General features: G+C 36.1%; 2 protein-coding genes and 1 long non-coding RNA gene across 3 annotated transcripts; all 3 read right to left on the bottom strand.

Annotated features, from left to right (window-relative positions):
- Nucleotides 1–3,301: 3,301 nt before the first annotated feature.
- On the bottom strand, nt 3,302–4,157 carry LOC109157790 (uncharacterized mitochondrial protein AtMg00810-like). The gene is made up of 2 exons (XM_019305629.1): nt 3,829–4,157; nt 3,302–3,506 (listed from the first exon to the last, which is right to left on the bottom strand). The coding sequence occupies exons 1-2, from the start codon at nt 4,155–4,157 to the stop codon at nt 3,302–3,304; spliced, it is 534 nt and encodes a 177-aa protein (XP_019161174.1).
- A 3,453-nt stretch (nt 4,158–7,610) lies between these two features.
- Nucleotides 7,611–10,848, bottom strand: LOC109157719 (endochitinase A-like). The gene is made up of 7 exons (XM_019305561.1): nt 10,571–10,848; nt 10,506–10,527; nt 10,038–10,197; nt 9,810–9,885; nt 9,605–9,701; nt 8,536–9,456; nt 7,611–8,109 (listed from the first exon to the last, which is right to left on the bottom strand). Exons 2-7 carry the CDS (start codon nt 10,509–10,511, stop codon nt 7,870–7,872), a joined length of 1,500 nt encoding a protein of 499 aa, XP_019161106.1. The 5' UTR covers nt 10,512–10,527; nt 10,571–10,848; the 3' UTR covers nt 7,611–7,869.
- A 1,478-nt stretch (nt 10,849–12,326) lies between these two features.
- On the bottom strand, nt 12,327–20,218 carry LOC109157721. Its single transcript, XR_002050277.1, has 3 exons — nt 20,207–20,218; nt 18,860–18,871; nt 12,327–12,399 (listed from the first exon to the last, which is right to left on the bottom strand). It is a non-coding gene; the product is annotated as an uncharacterized LOC109157721 (long non-coding RNA).
- Nucleotides 20,219–22,841: the final 2,623 nt, after the last annotated feature.

The raw sequence follows: 22,841 nt of genomic DNA on the forward strand, positions 1-22,841 counted from the left end.
GTGGACCACTAGGGTTATGAGTGAAACGACTAAGTTTATTCACGGCAAATGCAATGTCGGGTCGGGTATAGTTCATCAAGAACATTAGACTCCCGATTACTTTTGCATATTTCTCTTCAAACACACCTGACTCCATGTTCTTTATTAGTTTGACACTAGGATCGTAAGGAGTCTTGGCCGGAACAACATCAAAACTGTCAAACTTCCTCAGAAGTTTTTCTGTGTAGTGACCTTGGGATAGAGGGTAACCTGTATTGGTTTTTGTGACTTTTATCTCGAGTATCACATCGGCTTCTCCTAGATCCTTCATTTCAAACTTTTGACATAGAGTTCGTTTGGTTTCATTTATAGCCTCAATACTTGAGCTAAAAATCAACATGTCATCCACATAGAGACATATTATTACAATGCTGGATTGGACCTCTTTTGAGTACAAACAGGCATCTGACCGGTTAGTCGTGTAGCCTAGGTCCATTAAGGTCTTGTGAAATTTCTCATTCCACTGCTTGGGGGCCTGTTTTAGGCCACAAAGAGATCTTTTTAATTTACATACCTTTCCTTCTTGCCCTGGATCAACACAACCAGGTGGTTGTTCCATGTAGATCTCTTCTTCTAATTCACCATTGAGGAATGCAGTTTTTACGTCCATTTGGTGAACTATCCAGTTGTGTAAAGAAGCCAATGCAAATAGAACTCGAATGGTTCCCACTTTTGTCACTGGTGAGTATGTGTAAAAATAATACTCACCGAATCTCTGTGTAAAGCCTTTGGCTACTAGCCTGGCTTAGAACCTTTCAATAGACCCATCTGGTCTAAGTTTTCTTTTGAAGATCCATTTGCAGCCAATTAGCTTGCACCCTTTGGGTAGTTCTACCAACTCCCAGGTGTGGTTGGACTGAATAGAGTCCAATTCACTTTTGATTGCTTCTTTCCACAGAATGGAGTCGACTGACTGCATTGCTTCTTTAAACGTTTTTGGTTCTTCTTCTAATACTAATTGGCACACAAACTGATCACACAGTTCGTTTAAATCTTTTAGTTCTGTGACATATGTTATGAAGTCCGAACCAAAATTCTTCTCTATCATGGGTCTTTTGCTTCTTATGGGCTCATCCAAATCGTTAGTAATGCGAGGAAAATTGGCATTATCATTTTGACACAGAGTATCAACTGGTGAGACGTAAGCATTTTTTAAAGGAAAGATATGTTCAAAGAATATTGCATTTCTTGACTCACACATAGAACGGTTTTCTAGACACATAAACCTATATGCTGCACTATTCTCGGCATATCCAACAAAAATAGCATCAAAGGTTTTGGGTCCTATGTTGGACCTTTTCAGGGATGGTAGACCCACCTTAGTCAAGCTTCCCCACACCTTAAAGTGTTTCAAGTTCGGGGCGTGCCCTTTCCACATCTCATAAGGGGTTTTTTCGAACACTTTATGTGGGACTCTATTTAAAATGTGGTTCGTCGTTAGAACAGCTTCCCCCCACATAGAGTCTGGTGCCCCAGAACTGATCAACATTGCGTTAATCATTTCTTTAAGGGTTCTATTTTTCCTTTCAACGATGCTATTTTGTTGGGGAGAGTATGGTGCAGTTACTTCATGGATTATACCCGAAGTTTCACATAAGGTTTTTAGCGATAAAGATTCATACTCTCCACCTCTGTCAGAACGAAGCCTCTTTAGTTTCAAGTTTAACTGATTTTCTACCTCAGTTTTAAAAATCACAAATTTGTGTTCAGCTTCATCTTTTGTTCTCAAGAGGTATAGTTTTTTAAAACGAGAATAGTCATCTATAAAAGTTATATAATACCGTTTTCCACCTTTACTTTCAGTGGTTTTAAAATCCGCTAGATCAAAGTGAATCAATTCAAGTACAGATGAAGTTCTATGAGTTACAGCAGAAAAGGGCTTCCTAGCAAATTTTGCTTCAGCACAAGTTTCACATTGGGAGCATGCATCATTAGACAAGTTTGGCAACATATTTAGGCTTTTTAATCTATTTAAGCATTTCGAGCCAACGTGTCCTAATCTACCATGCCACAAATTAACTGAAACAGTAATATAAGCCGAAGGGGAAGCATTATTCTTATTGATAGATTCTGGTCCAATTACAGATATGTCTAACACAAATAATCCCCCCCCCCCCCCCCCCCCCCCCCCCGTAGATACCCTTTTCCGGGAAAAGTCACACACCGAGTCATAACCAATCGGTCTGACTCAAGGACAATTTTGATCCCGGCCTTATTAAGTAGGCCCCCGAAAATTAAGTTTCTACGCAGAGAGGGAACATACAACACATTGTTCAGTAATAACTTCTTGCCAGAATTAAGCAGTAACTCTACTTTTCCTCTACCACTTACCTCAGAAATGCTGGAGTTGCCCATGAAGACTTGTTCTCCTCCAGTGACGGGCTCGAACACCTTGAAAAAAGACTTGTTGTTGCAGAAGTGACGAGATGCCCCCGTGTCCACGACCCACTCGTCTGGGTCTCCGACCATGTTAATCTCAGTAATCACTGCTGCTACGGCCTCGTCATCCTCCGTGGTTTCTACCACATTTACTTGATTTTTGGATCCGTTTTTCTCTGAATTTTTATTTGTGGACCCTTTGCGATGATAGCACTATGCAGCTCGGTGTCCACGTTTCCCACAAACATAGCACTCATCGCCCTTGCCCTTTTTTCTGAATTTTTCCATTTTTGATGCGATTGTTGTTATTTTTCGCATTCCTCTTTTGATTTTTATTTTAATCACCTTTTTTATGCCTATCATCTTTTCCTGTAGTCTCAACAATGTTAGCCTTTGAATTAAAAGAAAAGGATTCAGATTTTTATACGGTGCGATTTTCCTCTTCAATATTGATGCTACTGATAAGTTCTTGAAGGGTGTAGTTGCATCGCTCGTGTTTCATTTTACTTTTGAAGTCTACCCACGACCCGGGCAACTTATCAACGAGTGTTTCGCACAGGAATGCGTCGTTGACTTGAGCACTTTCAGTTCGCATATCAGAAACCATATTTTCAAAGTCATGTACCTGTTCCACCACGATTTTGGATTCGGTCATCTAAAAATGCAGCTATCGTCCCACGACATACTTCCTCCTACCGGTGTCATCGGAACCAAATTTTTCTTGCAATTGTTCCCAGATAGCTTTTGCAAATTTTTCCCCAGAAAACATGTCAAAAATAGAATTTGTTACCCGTTGAAGAATGGAGGCCCGCGCAGTTTTGTTGTCTTTCACATATTTTGGACAGACCTGCGACGTGCTTCGTACAGGCCTCGGTGCAGGAGCTTAATCAGCTGTCTTGTCCGACTTGTCAGTTGCCCCGGTTGTGGCAGTAGTGGCGGTCGCAGTCGTGGCTGCAGTCGTAGCAGTCAGGATGAAGGTGGTGGGATCATCATAAATCACGTAGTCAACATCCTTTTCTTCCAGCAGCATGATAATCCTTCCACCACAAACTGGGAGAAGACAAACGAGGCAAACCAATTCAAAGCTCCTTCAAAAGAGAAACCAGCCAAGTAACCTCAGCAGACACATCAACCAAAGTTTTGTACTCAGCCTCAGTCAAAGAGCGAGCCATCGTACGTTGCTTCCAACAAATCTAAGATGCCAAGTTCTGACCATAAAAAACCGCAAAGCCACTGGTGGACTAGCAATCATCCGGATCACCAGCCTAATCCGAGTCCGAAAATGCATGAATGTCAGTAAAAGAGGACTTGCAGACACGAAGACCACGATTAAGAGTACCTTTAACGTAGCGCAAAACTCACTTGAGCATGCCTAGTGCTCAGTAGTAGGCGCATGCATGTGCTGACAACCTGTTCACCGCAAACGAATCAGGCCGGGTCACTGTAAGATACTGCAGAGCCCCAGCCAGACTACGATACTGTGTCAGGTCAGCATATGGGATCACAACACCGTCATCCACACGAGTCAGAGAAACAGGCGTGACAAGAGCCTTGCAGTCAACCATACCTGCACGCTTCAGAATGTCTTTCATATAATGCTGCTGTGAAAGAAGCAAACCATCATCCACCGGGATCGTCTCAATACCAAGGAAAAAGGATAGGCGACCCATGTCACGGATCTTAAATTCAGAGCCCATCTTAGCAACCAAACCATTCTCACAAGCCGAGTCAGACCCCATCACCAAGATATCATCGACATACACAAGTAAATAAAGCTTAGTAGGACCCCAAGAATAAATAAACAACGATACATCCGTCTTAGATGGTGTAAAGCCAACGGAAACCGAAAAGGCATGGCAAACGATCAAACCAGTCACAAGGAGCCTGCTTCAGCCCAAACAAGGACCGCTGCAACAAACACACATGATCCGGCGCAGCCATATCTGATCTTCATAACCCGGAGGCTGGAGCATGTAGACCGTCTCAGCTAAATTCCCATTCAGGAAACCGTTGTGCACATCCAGCTGCTTGATTAAGCAGCCACGCGAAATAATTAACCAAAACAACCGTACATAGAATATAAGAATACATAAGAGAACTTATGTATAATCATTTTATTTTTTTTTTCACTTTCTTCCGTTTACACAACTTACTCCCGATATATGTATAATCATTTTATTTTTTTTTCAATACTACTAACTTTATTACAATTTAAAAAATAAAAAGTCACAATTATCTGTTATCTGTTCATATTTTAATCATCCGTAGGCTAATAATTGATACACCACACATAACTCTTGAGACAAGACTAAAAATGCAATAATGGGAGCGAACTTGTAGCGATGAACAAGTCACGAAAAAAAGAAATTTGTTACTTGTGGAAATGCGCAAACATATGAAATGAGAAAAGGTCAAATTGTTGAAACATAATATTCCAATCATTATTGTGTAAAACATGATCCACGCAACTGTGTGGACTATACTATTAAATAATATACATTCTGTACATAAATAATGTACTTTTACTATATTAAAAATGTACATTATATTCTGAAAAAGTACATTATTAATTTATATAATGTACATTCAGTACACGAATAATGTACTTTTAATATATTAAAAATGTATTTTTTGTTATGGTCCACATAGGCAATTTATATTGTGCATCATTGTGCGCCCTGGTGCAAAACGATGTCGTTTTATACTTTTTTCTTTTTCTTTTTTTTTTTGAGAAATTCCGCTTTCCGTGTCTACTGTTAACTTCTTAAAAAAAAAACTCATATTTTGAAAATATACATAATTGCATAACAGAATGTGCATAATTGTATAACAGAATACACATACTCTTTTTTGAAAAGATAATACACATAATCTAACATAATACATAATACACATAAACTCTGAACATAATACACATAAATTTTTAACTCTTAAAAAAATCCCATGTTTCGGATGTACATAATTGTAGAGGTGTTTGGTTGGATGGAAGTCAAATTCCATGGAAAATGTTTTCTTAAAAGTGTAGGAAAATGTTGTTTTATGTTGTTTGGTTAGATGGAAAATCTTTTGCATTGGAATTTGAATTCCTGAAGTTGAAGGAAAACAACATCCTAGCAAGACATTGGTATTTTGTTTTCCAAAGTATTTGGGAAGAAAGTATAACAATGTTGGACTATTTTACCCTCATCAAAGTTTTTTTTTTTTTTTTTGAAAGGAATATAGAAGATTTTATTAAAACATATGCTCAATACAAGAAGGAATCAAATTTAACCAACATAGAGGACCAGGTTGGGAACGAGTAGCTCTTGCTAAAACATGAGCGAACTTATTCACTGATCTCGGAATAAATTGAATAGACACTGATTCAAAGTGTCGTTGAAGTGTTCGGCACTCGTTAAAAACGCAACCTGCATAGGAAAGATCTTGTGCCACACCAGTAAACTACTTACATACTAGTTGGCAGTCAGAATAAATGGCCAACTTCGTATCACCCCTGTCCTTGGCCCAGGACAGTGCTTCCTTCACAGCCATAGCTTCAGCCAAAAAGACATCCCGCATACAACGAATGGGACCATTTCTGCTTGAAGCCACATAATCACCATTGCTATTCGTCATGAAAGCACCAAAAAAAGAACCATCCTCCATATCCGAGAAAACTACCGCATCTACGTAGATACCAACCGTACCTGGTGGGACTTGCGGTTGATAAGCTTGAACATGTGATGTTAGAGACATGTTAGCAGCATGCGAATGGCCATCATCCTATTCTAATAACAAATTTGTGATTAAACATGTATATATTATTGTTAAGGGCAAATTAGTCTTTATATTCATAATTCCTTACCATTCCAAACCCAACCAAACAATAGTATTCATATTCCCAATAATTTCTTTTCCACCAACCAAACAATGGAACCTATTTTCTTGGTAATTTGTTTTCCATGGAATTTGAATTCCATTTCCCATCAAATATTTTCCAGCGAACCAAATGGGGAATGTACATAATTGTATAAAAAATGTACATAAATGTATAACAAAATGTACATAATTATATACCAAAATACACATATACTCTGTCGCGTCAACTCACCACACAACTTAACAAAACAACGTCGTTATGGGAGACACGGGGCGCACATTACTATGTGCGCCGTGGTGTACGGTATAACGATTGATCCACACAGCACTGTATGGACCATGGTCCACACAATAATTTGTCATAATCTCCCGTACTTTTTTATTTGAGAGGAAGCCCACAAATGAGGCAAATTATGTTGTGCATCCATATGCACCATGCATGGTGCATACGGATGCAAAAACGACGTCGTTTTAATAAAACGCGCGTCTCCCCTTAAAAAAAATAAAAAAAAAAAATCAGGTTCGATTCCCAGCAACAACATATGAACTAAAATTCCATAATCGATGAACTATAATTCCATAATCTAATCTATGAACTAAAAATTCCAGAATGAATGAACTAAAATTCCATAACTATAAACTAAAATTTCAGAATTGATGAACTACAATTCCATAATCGATGAACTATAATTCCATAATCAATGAACTATAATTCCATAATCTATGAACTAAAATTCCAGAATGAATGAACAATATAATGTTATTGCTGGGAATCGAACCTGAATTTTTTTTAAAGGGGAGACGCGCGTTTTTTAATAAAACGACGTCGTTTTGGCATCCGTATGCACCATGCATGGTGTATACGGATGCACAGCATAACTATTGCACAAATGATATCTGAAGGTGTGCTTTAAGTGAAGCCCATTTTGTGACCCTAACTAGCAAAGGAATCAGCCTAGATTGTCCATAACTAATCAGCTCAAACTAAAAGACTAATAGATAGTTCCCACAAAAAATCGAACTTAGAACTTTGTGATTACCAAATCAATTGTCCGACCAACTTGTCTAGGTTGTCCCAAACATAATGCTAATTACATACAAATGTTTCTTTTTAACAATTTCATGTTAGAAAACATTATCCATTTACTTCGTATTAGGAAACTAAAGCAGTGTCTCTGATGTTATTTTGCTTCAATCTCTTAAAAAAAATTGACAAAATAAGAAGTATACCTATAACCAAGTAGAGTTGTTTATAGTTTTTGAATTTGAATTACACATACCATAAAACAAATTATTGAAACATGCATGATGTACTTAGAAGAACTCAGAAGTCAAAATTACCAGAAAATAACACATCAAATTTATCAACATTAATGTGCTAATTAATGTTCAAGTTTTTATAATCTCTATCACAAAAATCATATAAATTACAAGCTGTATCTAGTTCTTGCTACAGAAGCAGTAGCACAACACACGCAGAGAGTACAAAGAATGTAACAACCGGATTTTTGTAAAAAACGAAATCCAAGTGCAATATGCTGGCAAGCGATAACTTACTGCAGAAATGTGTATCTGATCTGCAATTTCAATAAGCTACTTTTCTGATGGCTGCAGATGATCAGAGGGTTGTCCTCTTTCGCTTCCACAATTACTGTCTTCCACTTCACTTTCGTAGCCATGATGGCAGCCATTGTTGATGCTGGGCTCGGGACTGGCATTGCTACTTGTTTTGCTCTTACTGCTGCAGTTTGCCTGAACACCATTGGCCGAGGATGCTGGATAACCCTTTTTCATTGCTCGGTTTGCATTACCACCACTGCTTCGTCGTATTTCCTATAGAAAATGGGAAGAAAATCAAGAAATGCAGCATGGAAAGGTTGGTCTCGGACTGATAAAGCACTAAAATCGGTGGATTGTTTACTCAAGGAGAAAGAAAAGAAATCAAGACACAATGAGAAAAGGGAATCAATCAACCAATCAAGCGTCATGGGATTGCAGCAGAGAATCGGGGAGGATATTATGCTATTTACTTTATTATAACATATACGAGATTATAGATAGGGAGTCTTCCTTAGTGTTGAGGCAAGCAATAGTAATTAGAAAATAAGTGCTAATTATAGCTGGGCAAGAACCATTTCTTGTTGGAGGTATCCTTGTTTCCAGTCTTTTCAATTCAATTCTCCATTGTTCCTTCCTCAACTGGTCTTAACTCTAACGCAGACACATTGAATAAGAGAGAAGTGGGTTGCAGGTATTTACCATATGTCTTATAGCCATGTCCAGAGACTTCTTAGAGAAGGATGTTCCGAAGCTTGAGCTCTTTTGAGATATGGAAGACTTCTTGGAGGAGTCTTTGCTGCTAGATTGATGGTCATCGGGCTTGGGGGGAGCAAGTTTTCTCATGTTTACTACTCTTTCAACCATCTTTGTCCCCATCAGTACAGGGTTCACATCATCTTCATCATTATTGTACCCTCGGCTCCTGGAAAGCGAACCGCTCCAATGGCTATGAATGCTAATGTTCGGGATTTGGCCTTTAGATGGAGAACATGATCTATGCCTTGGTTTTCCATCAGAACCAGTGTTGGTAGTAGATGGGCGAACATGAGGCGCAATTGGCCTTCCCCTAGAGGCAGAAACAGGCCTTTTCATCACTGGAGCTCGGGAAATTTTGGGAGCATCCTGTGATGAACTTGGCCTAGACTTCACAGTTGGAGAAAGACCACGGGCAGATTCTGGTTTCTTGGCCTTTGTGGGAGCGGTTTTGGCCACGGATGAAGACCGGGCAGAAGAAGCGGATGGGGTTGGTGTCCTCCGTGTTGGCGTTGCAGACCTCGAAGCCGACTTGGACGTGGCGGGAACAGAAGGTCTAGCAGCTGGTGTAGAAGAACGCGAACTAGTTCTTCCAGGAGCAGCAGCAATCGTCTTAGCAGAAGGCAACGATGCTCGAGAAGTAGGCGTGGAAGGTCTTGACATTTTTGAGATGGAAGGCACACGTGGTCGCCCGTTGGGCGTTGCAGATCTAGAAGCAGTTGATTTTCTCCCCCCTGATGATACCGTCCTTCCATTTCCAGCAGAAGACGAGTTCATGCTACTCGAAGAAGTACTTTTCCCCGAGGACGTAAATGCCCCTATAGACGAACTGTTTTGTGAAGCTAGATCCTTCGGGGAATCAGCAGGCTGCAACATCCCATAATTTACAGAAGCCATTTCATTAGCAATCTACTCGTTGTTGATACATAAACGTGCAATCGAACTATCAGCTTAGACTTTTAGTTGAGATGGAACACATGTTTTACTCTTATCATGCCAAGTTTATAGTGCTCACCGTAGAATCTAACTCAGTTGAATCGGGATGTTTCTCTACAGTGTTCTCTTCCTCATCCAGGGAGGGATATGAAGGTGCCCGGGGCAGCGAAACAAGCCTGAGTCTCAGAATGTGTTATTTAAGATGGTAAACTTCACCCAATATATCTTCTTTCATATTTCTTAAATGACACAAAAGAAAAGAAATGAATGCTATAGAGAGTTACCAGTCATAATCACTTGTGTCATTCTCAGAACTCAGGAAATTTTCTTTGGCAGTTGAATCTGCAGGTGAGTTTTCAACTACAAAAACACCAATAAGTTAAAGTAAACCATCAAACTTAAATTTCACCAAGAATCATGAAAAAGGCATAAACTAAAAGCCCTTTTTCTAAAAACAGGAAGAACCCAAGTTCCCAAACAAATATAGCATTTTACTAGAATGAACAACATACACAATGAATCATTAAACTCCTCAAAGATCCCAGAATGAATATGATGATCCTCCCTCTCTTTTACACTGCGCCTCATCTGAAGAAAAATAGCAAGATCTTCATCCACCTCTTTCATCACCATCCCAAGAGTCCTTTCCTGCGGCCTGCACTGCACTGATGCCTGCATTTTGAAACTCCAATCTTTACAGAAGCAAACTAATACAGATTGCCCAAGCTTCAAATCCAAAACCCATTTATTTTAACTTCATCTCCATGGATCTAACTTGGAGAAAAGACCAAATTAACAAGTTTTCCCAGCTAAGTTCAAGAAACAGGTGAATACTCAGTTTATGCACCTAAAGTACTAGAATATAGAGTAATTCCAATAACCCAACCAAGAAAACAACACACCCACTCTCTTAAAATTTGATAAAAATGTATAGATCAACAAAAAATTAAAAAAATAGCAACTATAGTACTTGAACTTACTGCCATTTCCTCGAGGGGGGAGGGTGGGATAGTTGAGAAAATGTGCAGAAAGAGGGGAAAGGGAGAAGAAAACAAACGAAAGTTCAAACAGCGCCTGTTCGATTCCTTTGACAATGAAAGTTTAGAATCGTGTGTTGTTTGTGTTTGTTCTGGAATGGGGGGGAAGAAAATAACAGAGACTGGAGATTTGTTGATTTTGAATTCGTCCACCCTTTATTTATTATTTCTACCAATACAACAAATGCCTGCAAATGGGTTTACTGCACTTTTGATTTCAACGACATTCTTGCACAATCTTTTTCACTCTAATTTCTAACTTTTTCAAACCATCCAAAATGTTCTCACATACACTACAGTAAATTTTTAGTGAAATCTTTGACTATCCTCAGGGGTGTCACAAGTTTACTTCTGGTTAATGTTGTGGGTCACGTTTCTAGTTTACTTTCGGTCTTATTTGTTTTTTTGAAAGAGTTTTTCTTTAGGTATACAAAAGAAACCACTAGTGGATTTTTGGTAAAAAAGAAAATAATAATAATAATAATAATAATAATAATAATAATAATAATAATAGTAGTAGTAGTAGGAGGAGGTATACAAGATATAAACAATACTAGAAAAATTTTGTATGATTAATTCAACCGAAAGAGTATTGATATAAATTAAACACATGATACTCTGGTACGAAAATCGTGCTATATATTTGGACTACTTCATTCAAAGGCATTTGAATCTTATATTGACCATAAAGAAATCTTTCGAATTATGTAAAATTAACCTTAAAACATTTAGGGCGGGGGGGGAGGGGAGAGGGTGGAAGTTGAATGTAAGAGAGAGAAAAAAAAAATTAAATGATTATTTTTTTCAAAAAGTTGAATCCACAACCCTAATGGCCCCCATACACCGGCCCAACAGAGCATCTAAGATTCTAAGATGATTTAAATTATGGTAACTCAATTAAACATAGAGGTTAAAATTAAATGATTATCAACCCGCCCTCTGACACGCATGGTGAACCAAGCACACTTCAAGGATGACTTTTTTTTTTTTTTTTTTTGCAAGCGCCACAAAAAAAATAAAATAAAAAAAAAAAAAAAAAAACCCTAATTGATGCAAATGCATTTTCATCTCTCATCTTCCCTCCACATCATCTCCTCTCTCTTCTATGTAAGAGAAACAACCAAGAAAATTGTATTGATTGGTCAGCTACAACTAGGGGAGAGAGGAGAGAGAATAAGGGGATGAAAAAAAAAAAAAAAAAAAAAAACATTGTTTGAAAAAAAAAAGTATTTTTAAAGAAAAAGACCACTTTTACGCACCTAGAATGGGCGTGCTATGCACGCGCCTACTTGGCGTGTATTTTGCGCTCAACGCACAGAAAATTGTCAAGTTCTTTCCTTTTCTCTCTCCTCACTAACCCCACTAAAAATAAATACTTGCATGAAAAAAAAAAATTGAGTAAAAACCGTGTTCTCTATTTGTACAAAATTAAACCATCTACCTAGTTTTTACTCTTGCAAAAATCAATAAAAACTTCTAATGGCTTTGCTCTTAAAGCATGCACATCACTGGTCATGTTGGAGTTTTTGGAATAGTGCTTAGTGACATGGATGAAAGAGAGTGTAAGAGAGAGAAAAATGGGAGCCCACGACAAATGAAGAGTTATTTCAGAAATGTGGGACCCACTGAAAAAAAAAACTTCCACCCCGCATGAGTGTCACCACTGCGTCCAGCGCTGGGTGCGTCAGGCGTGCCTGACAGTTGTTATTATATGTTTTTTTTATCAGTTTTGCTTTATTTTTTTTCTTTTTTCTCTCATCCCTCTCATATTCTCTTTCCTAATCACATTTGCAAAAACTCCTCAAAACCACAAAATATCTCCACTATTATGGATGCTCTTATAGCATCCTCAATAGGCATAGTTTTTGGGGAGTTTTTGTAGGTGTGACTAGGAAAAAAAAAAGATGAGAGTGAAGGGAAAAAAAGAAGAAGAAATATACAGTTTAACGCGCCCAGCGGCCGTGTGTACTGCACACGCCCGACTAGGCGCTTCTAGTGTACGTACTTCATCCACGCCAGAGGATTGGGTTGCTTTTTTTTTTTTAGTATGCCAACTTTTAATTAAAAAATCAAGTTCTCTGCAAGTACCCAACATCTTCTCTTTCTTCTCTTGCTCTACTCTACACAAGCAACTTAATTAGCCTGCAAAAACTATTCAAAAATTCCCCTATTAGAGACGCTCTTAAATGTTCCATCATAATAATAATGTCAATTTTAAATTTATATAAGAATAGTGCAACACCTAAATACTATATATGGATCAATTTTGACCAATTTTTTTTTTAAAAAAAAAACGTATAAATAATTGCACAAGACTAGATTTTAAAATCCTTGGGTTTAAATTTTGAATTGGATAAGTTGGTTGTCGCCCTCAGTCCTCACCTAATGACCAAGAAAATTTGTGTGCATTATATTCTAATGAAATGGTGTTGTATGAGTGAGACAATATTTAAACAAATTTCAAATTTTGTATTGGGAGAGATTTGGAAAGCGTGGCTTATTATATTAGGATGGCATACTAATGAAAATGATTGTCCAATGATAAAGTGATAAGCCAGCATCTACGTGGGTGTTGTCAATCTGTCATTATCCAAGTGAAAACACCATATTGTTTATAATCAAAAGTTATTTAGCCCTACCTTTTGTTATTTAATTTGCACAACTTTGGGCTTAAGTATTTCAACTTTTTGGGACTTTTTTCACCTTCAAATATTGACTATATCAACTGTTAAATAATGCTCCATACTAAATGCACTTCTAAGGAGTATTACTCCTGCCCACCTATACATATTCTATTGGACAAAGAAAAGTGAAAATTCAATCTTTTGTGTTTCTGTTACTTGTTCGTTTTTCTTAGAATCCGTGAAATTTTATGCGCCAGAATGGAGGGACAATTTTACTTATTTCTGCCAAATCCTTCTATTATTAAGTACGGAGTCTTTTTCGCGTAAAAACCTGCCCGCCGTTAATATAGTATTTCCAAGCTAGAGGATAATAATTTTAATGTATTTTTTTAAGTATATAATTTTTATGCACTAATACTAAATTAAGTATTACAAAGAGTTAAATTGTATATAATTTTATTCAAATCTCGTTAATCGAACTAGACATATACAATAGGAATAAAAGACTAATATTTTTACTTAGAATTAAAGTCAAAGGCAGAATGTAATCAAATTATTAGTTGAGGAATGAATGTGAAAATGCCACCGTAGTTGAGTACTAAATTCGTAGTTAACTCTTAAAAAAAAACTTTTAATCATGGACTATCAATTTTAATAAAATTATTATCTCAATATTTTGAATCAACAAAATTTAATCCAAAATATTTGAGATAATTTTATTTTTTTTGAACAACGTATCAAATTTTACCATTCTATAAATAAGGATATTTTGAAGCGTCTTTAATCAATTGAAAATGGTTGAAAGACTAAATGTGACTCAATTAATAGTTAAAGACTAAAAATAATAGTTATTATATAGTGAAAGGGTAAAAAGTAAAATATGTGCAAATTGGGTGGGATGAGGGGAGAAGGCGGGGGGGGGGGGGGTGGGGTTGTTGAAGATAACCTAACGATAGCGTTTTGAGTTACACCAAGATGGGGGGGGGGGGGGGGGGGGGGAGGGGTTGTTGAAGATAACCTAAAGATAGCGTTTTGAGTTACACCAAGATAAATTTAAGTGCAAAATATTACTCACCATTTTTTTATTTTTTTTTATTTGTTTCTTTTGCATACTACTGGTATTCACATTTAAGTGTAAAATGTTACTCACCATTATTTTTTAAAAATTTTGTGCATACTACACTGGTAGTCTCATTTGGTTTAATTAGATTAATACAATTGAATTTCAACAATAACCATTCGTGAGCAGCTCTCCGAAAAACACCACGAATATATATATATATATATATATATATATATATATATATATATATATATATATATATATATATATATATATATTAAAATACATCATTTTTATTACTTAATAATTTGGATTTGAAAAGTCCAAGTAAAATAAAATGTTTATGTTCGAGTCCACACTATATTTTAACACAATTATTCCAAAGGAAAGTAAATTATAATCGGACAAACTCTATTCAAGTTGGTCAAATAGTTGACTTAATAATCATAAAATTTAAAGTTTAACTTCTTGTAATAGTTATTTATTGGTTTTCTTAGTTTGAACTAGTTACCTATGGGCGATCGTTACAAAGACTAGCTTCACTAACAACATACATTTGAGTAGTATATGCAGACTTCTTTTTTTTTTTTTTTTTCTTTTGAGTTGAATGGAAAGAATTGACATGATTGGAATTAAATATCAATTGATAGATCTCAGCGGTATGTCAAATACGCTTAACCACAAAATGTTTTGACTATTTAATTGTTATATCCTACTTAAAATCGATTAATGACAAGTAGATAGACATTAACTATTTAACCACATTCCTTCCTGATAAGCCACAATGTCACATCTCAAATCGAACAAAAACTGAACTTGGCCAAATCGACTGACGCACAACAAAACGGTCACCCCCACATAAAGTTACTTACTCACTTGACACATCCACATTTGTGAAGTCACACGCACCAACAAACAAACAAAACCCAAATAAAGCACTGCAAAAATTGTCATCAAACTACTCAATGAGATGGAGGAAGTAAAGTAACCAAAAACTTCCCACAAAAGGATGATCAATTATTGATGGGAGCTGAAACAAAGCTACGGAATTAACTATTCATATTTCAATCTGTGTCAGAATTTTCAAACCAATGTTGGGTTCGCTGCAGATCTGCCAAAAGAACACGCATTTTAATACCCCACCTTTATAACGGATTGATTATATTGATTATTCGTGTTAATATAGATAGTATATCAAAAATATTTATTTTAAATTTGAGTGTGATTTAATTTGGTTTGATTCTTGTTCATTGTTGGCAAGAACTATAACCTAAACCGTTACTATATAGTTTTAGATAATTCGTTGAACTTATGATTTTGGTTTATGAATCATCGATTAACCAATTATTTTATTTTTTAACTTTTAAATATAACTAATTATTTGAATTTTAATTTTAAATAAAAGATTGAACTATAATTAAATAAAGATGTTAATGTCAACACATGCAGCAGTCAGCTCAGACAAATAGCATTTAGCTTAGTTGTAACTAATGTAACTACCTTCTGTTACAACTACCATCTCCCCGCCTCTTTGCTTTAGTTTAAATGTAGCTTAGCCTCTGTATTGAAGTTGGTTGATTGAATGTAACTGAATTCTCTTCTTTCTTTCTTCTTTGCGAACTCATCTCTGAGTTTCCTGAAATGGTATCAGAGCTATAACCTCATGGTTTGGCGTTCACCTGCAGTAAATATGGTTCATCCATCGATAGCCACGAATCCTGCAAATCCTAAACAAATGAATCCGGTTCCAACTCCGATCCCAGCAATTGCGACTCTTGCTGCATTTGATCCTAAAGATCGCACTGATCCCCTCTATCTTCATCCGAATGAAAGTCCGTCGTTGCAGCTGGTGACGGTTCAGTTGGAGGGAAGATCCAACTATCATCCATGGGCAAGAGCCATGGAAATGGCCCTGCGATCGAAGAATAAATGGTGATTGTAGACGAATCGATGCCGATCCCTAATCGAGTTGATCCTAAGTTTTTTTTTTTTTTTTTTTTTTTTTTTTTTGGGATCAATGTAATACTATGCTCCTATCGTGGATCCTCAGAGCTCTCTCTCCCACTATTGGTCGAAGCGTTCTCTGGATCAACATGGCTGAAGGTGTTTGGAAAGATCTGAGAAAGCTATTTAGCCAACAAGATGTGTTTCGCATCTTTGAGATACAGGCTGAGATTCATCAGACTAGCAAGGTACATCTACTGTTAATGAATATTTCACACAGTTAAAGTTGCTATGAGATGAAATACTTATGTTGAGGCCTGTTCCTGCTTGTGAGTGTTCACCAAGTTGCAAGTGTGGTAGCAGTTTATCTGAAAAGGTCAGGACTCATCTGGAGAATGACATGTTGTCAGCATTTCTCTTTGGTCTCAATGAAAGCTTCATCAACACTAAACGACAAATCATGTTAATGAAGCCCCTACCTGATGTTGGTGAAGCCTTCTCTATGGTTTCACAACAGGAAAGACAAGTTACAATTGACTCAATCACCCTAGGAGATAGCATGGCAGGAGCCAGTGCCTTCTTTACCAAAGTTGAAGTCAATTCAAAGATATCTTTCTCTAATCAGAAGCAAAAACCTGTCTATAGCTTTTGTGGATATACGGGACATACTATTGAGAAATGCTACAAAAAGCATGGATATCCCCCCTGGTTGGAAGTTAAGAAACAAAGGTGTGGCATCAGCAAATCAAGTTTAAACATCCCTACAGGATACTGGGGGTTCAGAGAGCAATTCCACCTTTGATCATGAAGATTTTAGAAGGTTCTTAGAGTTAATGCAACATGAAAGAACTAGCAACTCTCCTCTGAGTACTGCCCCTCATGTCAATGCCATATCAGTAAACTTCATCCCAGAGGCCAGTTTGGAAGGTAAATCTACTGATCCAAGTAATAATTTGACAGAAACTAAATACTCATGGTTTCTTGATAGTGGAGCCACACATCATATTGTTTGCAATATGCATCTCTTACAAAATTCAAAGAAAGTCCAGGGTATACATGTTGATCTACCAAATGGACATAATGCCCAAGTATCCCATATTGGGATTGTCCAATTGTCTGTTGAACTTACCTTGCAGAATGTCTTGTGTGTTCCCATTTTTCACTACAATTTGATATCCTTGGGTGAGCTGATAAGAGGATCAAACTGCAGAGTTCTATTCCACTCTAATCAATGTGTTATACAGGATCAACACCATGGGAGGATGATTGGTTTGGCTGAGCTGAAAAAAGACCCTTATTAGCTGATTTTCCCTATTTCTGTCCACTGTAAACCTATTGTCAATTTGTGTAGTTTTTGGCATGCTAGGTTGGGACATGCATCTGAAGGCAAGATTAGATTTCTTCATACTATAGACAATAAGATTTGTAATGAAAAACCTACTGCTTGTGATTGTTGTCATTTTGCAAAGCAAAAAAAGGCTACCATTTCAGCCTAGTCTTTCTACTTCAAGTAATTGTTTTGATCTTGTTCATGCTGATATTTGGGGACCCTATCACACTCTCACTATCTATGGTCATCAATATTGTTTAACTCTGGTAGATGATCACAGTAGAGCCAATTGGATCTACCTCATGAGAAGAAAAGGTGAGGTCAAACAACTTATGCAGTCATTATGTGATATGGTTAATACACAATTTGGGAAGAATATTAAATGCATAAGATCTGATAATGGAAAAGAGTTCCTAATGGAATAGTTCTATCAAAACAAAGTGATCATTCACCAGAAATCTTGTATTTATACCCCTCAACAAAATAGTGTTATTGAAAGAAAACATGACCACATCCTATCAGTAGCAAGAGCTCTAAGGTTTCATGGCAACTTACCTGAAATTTTTTGGGGAGATTGCATTATGCATGTTGTTTATATAATCAATAGGCTTCCTCTAGCAACACTGGATAACCAAATTCCATATCAGATCCTATTCAACAAAGTGCCACAATGTCAACACCTCAAAGTCTTTGGCTGCTTAGCTTTTGCTTTCAGTCCTAGCTGTCAAAAAAGTAAGTTTGAACAAAGGGCTAGAAAGTGCATATTTCTGGGATTTGCCAATGGAATAAATGGGTAAAAATTGCTTGATTTACAGACTACGGAGATAATTCTGTCTAGGGATTCAGTTTTTATGGGAATCTCTTTCCTTATCAGATCTCAAATAACAGTCAACCAGTTGATCTAGTCCTACCATCAGAAGGAATATCTTACCTGGATACTGAAAAACCTCCTCCTAAAGCTCCTCCATTAGACACTAACCACAATTCCCCTGAAGTTCAGCCTGCACAACCAGAACAGATTAATAGCTCTCCCAGGGCAGATCCCACACCTGCACCACAGCCAAGGAGATCAACCAGCGCAAAGACAACACTAGCCTACCTAAATGAATACAGTTGTCAAAGTGTTGCTACTATAAAAACCTCCCCTCATGACATCTCAAAAGTCATTATGACAGCCTATCACAAGGATATAGGGCTTTTGCTATCCAAGCTCTGGAGGTCAGAGAACCTAAAAACTACAATGAAGCTATCAAAAATGACTACTGGAAGAAGGCTATAGAAGATGAGATCAATGCCTTTCAAGCCAACAATACTTGGGTGATCACAGACCTTCCACCTAACAAAGAACCTATTGGTTGCAACTGGGTGTACAAGACTAAGCTCAAGGCTGATGGAACCATTGAAACGCACAAGGCTAGGCTGGTTGCCAAAGGCTGTTGGTTGTTGCTGCTATCAAAGGCTAGACCCTCCACCAGTTGGATGTAAATAATGCATTCCTACATGGGGACTTGAATGAGGAAGTCTACATGAAATTACCTCTTTGCTTCACCCCCCTAGAAACTAGTCAGGTATGCAAGTTGACAAAGTCCTTATATGGCAAAAAAAAGTAAGTAGGCAATGGAACATAAAGCTGACTCAAGAGTTACTGAGCATGGGGTTCTCACAAGCTATCTCTGACTCCTCTTTATTTACCTGAGGTCAAGGAGAAAATTTTGTGGCATTGCTTGTTTATGTTGATGATGTTGTAATAGCAAGTCCCAACCTAAGCCAAGTTCAGTAAATCAAAAAACAGTTAGACAATATCTTTCATATAAATGACTTAGGTCTTCTAAAGTTCTTTTTGGGATTAGAGATTGCAAGGAACAGAAGTGGTATTTCCATGTCACAAAGGAAATATGTCCTAGAACTCCTTGAGGACTCATATGATCACATCCATAAAGTACAGCAAAACCACTGGTAATAAGCTTGAATATGCCACTCAATTCAGAAGACTTGTAGGAAACTGTTGTACTTAACTATCTAAAGGCCTGACATCAGTTATGCAACTCAACAACTATTCCAATTCTTAGATTGCCCTACTGATATTCACATGCAAGCAGCTCACAAGTACTGAGATACATCAAAGCAGCCCCAGCTCAAGGTCCCTTCTTCTCAGCTACTTCCACCTTGCAGATTAAAGCCTTTACTGACTCAGACTGGGCTACATGTCCAGATACCAGAAGGTCAGTTACAAGCTTCTGTATATTCCTTGGCACAACTTTATTTTCTTGGAAATCCAAGAAACATATCACTATATCTTGGAGTTCCTCAGAAGCAAAATATAGAGCTCTAGCTACAACAGCTTGTGAGATACAATGGCTGTTATATCTACTGCAAGACTTGGGAATAGATGGGAGTCCTCCAGCAATTCTATACTGTGAAAATAAATCAGCTATTGCCATAGCTGAAAATCTGGTATTTCATGAAAGAACAAAGCATATCGAGATCGATTGACACCTTGTAAGGGAAAAACTGCAAAAGGGGGTCCTAAAGCTCCTACGTGTCTCCACAACCAACTACCAGATGTGTTTACAAAACCTCATGCTCCCAACACCTTATGTGATCTAATCTCCAAGCTAGATCTTCATTGCATATACACTTCAACTAGCGGGGGGTATCAACACATGCAGCAGCCAGCTTAGACAAATAACATTTAGCTTAGTTGTAACTAATGTAACTACCTTCTGTTACAACTACCATCTTCCCGCCTCTTTGCTTTAGTTTAAATGTAGCTTAGCCTCTGTATTGAAGTTGGTTGATTGAATGTAACGTAATTCTCTTCTTTCTTTCTTCTTTGCAAACTCGTCTCTGAGTTTCCTGAAAGTTAAATTTTATATTTTTAAATTTAAAATTTTGTATTGAAGTATTACAATTTATTAAAAGAGAGAAGAAAAAAGGGGCTACACACTTGCACTTAACAGGATGTTTGGTTGAAAGGAGGGAATTATGGGTGAAAAGAATTGTAATTCTTGCGGAAAAAAAATAATGTCGAATTCAAGTTCCATGGTTTGGTAGGTAAAAATAGAATTACTGTGAATTGAGAGGGAAGAAGTGAAAGAGAATAAAATATCCTTATATAATCTGTCTATATATCTACCTATATATCTATATCTATCTATCTATATATCTATATATAATTAAAAGTAAAATCCTCTTAGCCAAGTTCCCCCTACCCCCCCCCCCCCCCCCCCCCCCCAAAAAAAAATAAAAAGAAAACTTAGGGGCATTTATGTAATATCCGTGTATATATAATTAGTCTATATATAATTCATAATATTCCGTGTGTTCTTAATTACTCTGCCTTTTAATTATGTATAGATTATGAACATTGACTAATTAATTATGGAAATAATATTATGGTAATATAAACTAATTAATTATGTAAATTATATATCCGTGTATTCCTTTTAATTGTAAGGAATATTCCGTGTGCGGGAACGTGTATTAGTTAATATTACCATAATATTCTTTTCATAATTATTATAGATTTTAATAATTTATGCATATAGACTTAAGTGGATCAGAGGAAATTTGGAAGAGGAATTTTGATTAACACAACTTCACAGTAAAATAAATAACAGAAATTATGCATAATGCATATATAAATTACACGAAATTTATATAAAACTAATTAACTGCTAATAATAATAATAACAATTTTTACATTAGAATTATAAATTAGGTATTAGTGTAATAATTAAATATGGTAATAACATAACAATTTGCTATTTAAACCCATCATTATGCTAAACCCAAAGCTGTCACCTTCTAACGTATTTCTACCTTTGTACTCTCCTCTTTATATCGATTCTCAATGGCGGCTGAACTTCACAGCGAGATTGTTGGTAATCAACTTCGTCCTAAACTCCGGTGGAATACCATCAGGTTTAGAGTGCTTTGTGTCGTTCGTCTTCCAGAAACAAGAGGTTCTGAAATCATAAACTCTATAAAGTGTGTAGTACATAATGTAGAGGTATTTTTTTTTACTATAATATTAATCTTTAAATTTTGTATTTATAAAATTTTAGTTGATGCATATGCTTTTTTTATAATTTCATAGAACTTTTATACATATGCATATTCCTCGATTGCGTGTTCAAAAGTGGCTCAAGAAATTTAAAGAAAGAAAAGTTTATCGAATTAATAGATTTGAGGTGGTTTATAATAAGTATAAAAACAAAACTACTAATCTCATGTATATGCTGATGTTTTGTGACAGAACTTCTGTGGAAAGTTTGAATGATGCAGATTTCCCAACACATGTTTATGACAGAGAAGATTATGATTTCGCTGAAGATGTGGTCTATTGCTTACATACATTGTTTTGCTTTTTTTTTTTTTTTTTTTTTTTTTTTATATACAACTTTATTGACATATTTAAATTTTCTTAACTTTCACGATTCTTTGGATGGACATGTGCCTGAACCTCCGGTTGGAAATTTGGATAATGAGGACTCTGCTTAAAGACGAATAACGACAAATATGTCAACAATTTACCTTTGTTATGTTATTATTTTTACTCCTATAATTTATTTTCTATGAAATTTCTATTCTATTACTGTTCAAATATTTTCTAGCGAACTAAACAGACTGTTTAATGTTAGCAATTTATAATATCAAAATTCAAATCACTAGATACAATTTTTTTTTTTTAATTACACCTTTGAAAACATCAAGGTCAATGAATGATTAACATGTAATAACTTTTTAATTACATTTAAGAAACTTAGTAGTTATTCACGAATTTGAAATAAAAATTAGATCTTTACAAATTTGTTAAAATTTTCATTTAATTAAATCATTCATTTCACCCAAATAAAGAAAAATGCAATAAATACATACCACACGTATTTAATTAAATCATTCATTCAATAAAAGATGACACAAAACCCGATTTAAAAATTCAAAAATTCAACTCCAAAGCCTACAAATTTCAAATCCATACAAAGTTCACAAATTTAGGAATAGACGAAATAATACAAAGAAGTCCATGAGCTTTAAAATTCTCCAAAATCAGAAACGGATCACACCGTAAAAATTAAAATCACAAAGTTCACAAATTTATGTTATTTGTTATTGTTTTTATTCCTATTCTGCACTTTATTTTTAATCAAATCAGTTATTTATATTTTGATGTTATCATAAATTAGTCAATTAAATATTATTATGGTCATATTACAAATAATAAATATTTATGCAAATCTATATTATTAGTCAAATTAATAATAATTTGGATTAATTATTAATGATGAATTAGCATAATATTAATTTATGATATT

This window comes from Ipomoea nil, unplaced genomic scaffold (genome assembly GCF_001879475.1).
Source record: "Ipomoea nil cultivar Tokyo-kokei standard unplaced genomic scaffold, Asagao_1.1 scaffold2792, whole genome shotgun sequence".
NCBI lineage: Eukaryota > Viridiplantae > Streptophyta > Magnoliopsida > Solanales > Convolvulaceae > Ipomoea > Ipomoea nil.

What these genes read in the sequence shown, in the direction of transcription:
- LOC109157790 (XM_019305629.1), bottom strand. Translation starts at nt 4,157, where the DNA reads ATGGGGTCTGACTCGGCTTGTGAGAATGGTTTGGTTGCTAAGATGGGC. An exon ending in GATTCGTTTGCGGTGAACAG is followed by an intron (nt 3,507 to 3,828) that starts GTTGTCAGCACA and finishes TCTCTTTTGAAG; the next exon opens with GAGCTTTGAATTGGTTTGCC.
- LOC109157719 (XM_019305561.1), bottom strand. An exon ending in GGAGTTTAATGATTCATTGT is followed by an intron (nt 9,886 to 10,037) that starts GTATGTTGTTCA and finishes GTGTTTTTGTAG; the next exon opens with TTGAAAACTCACCTGCAGAT. An exon ending in CAACTGAGTTAGATTCTACG is followed by an intron (nt 9,457 to 9,604) that starts GTGAGCACTATA and finishes GGGATGTTGCAG; the next exon opens with CCTGCTGATTCCCCGAAGGA.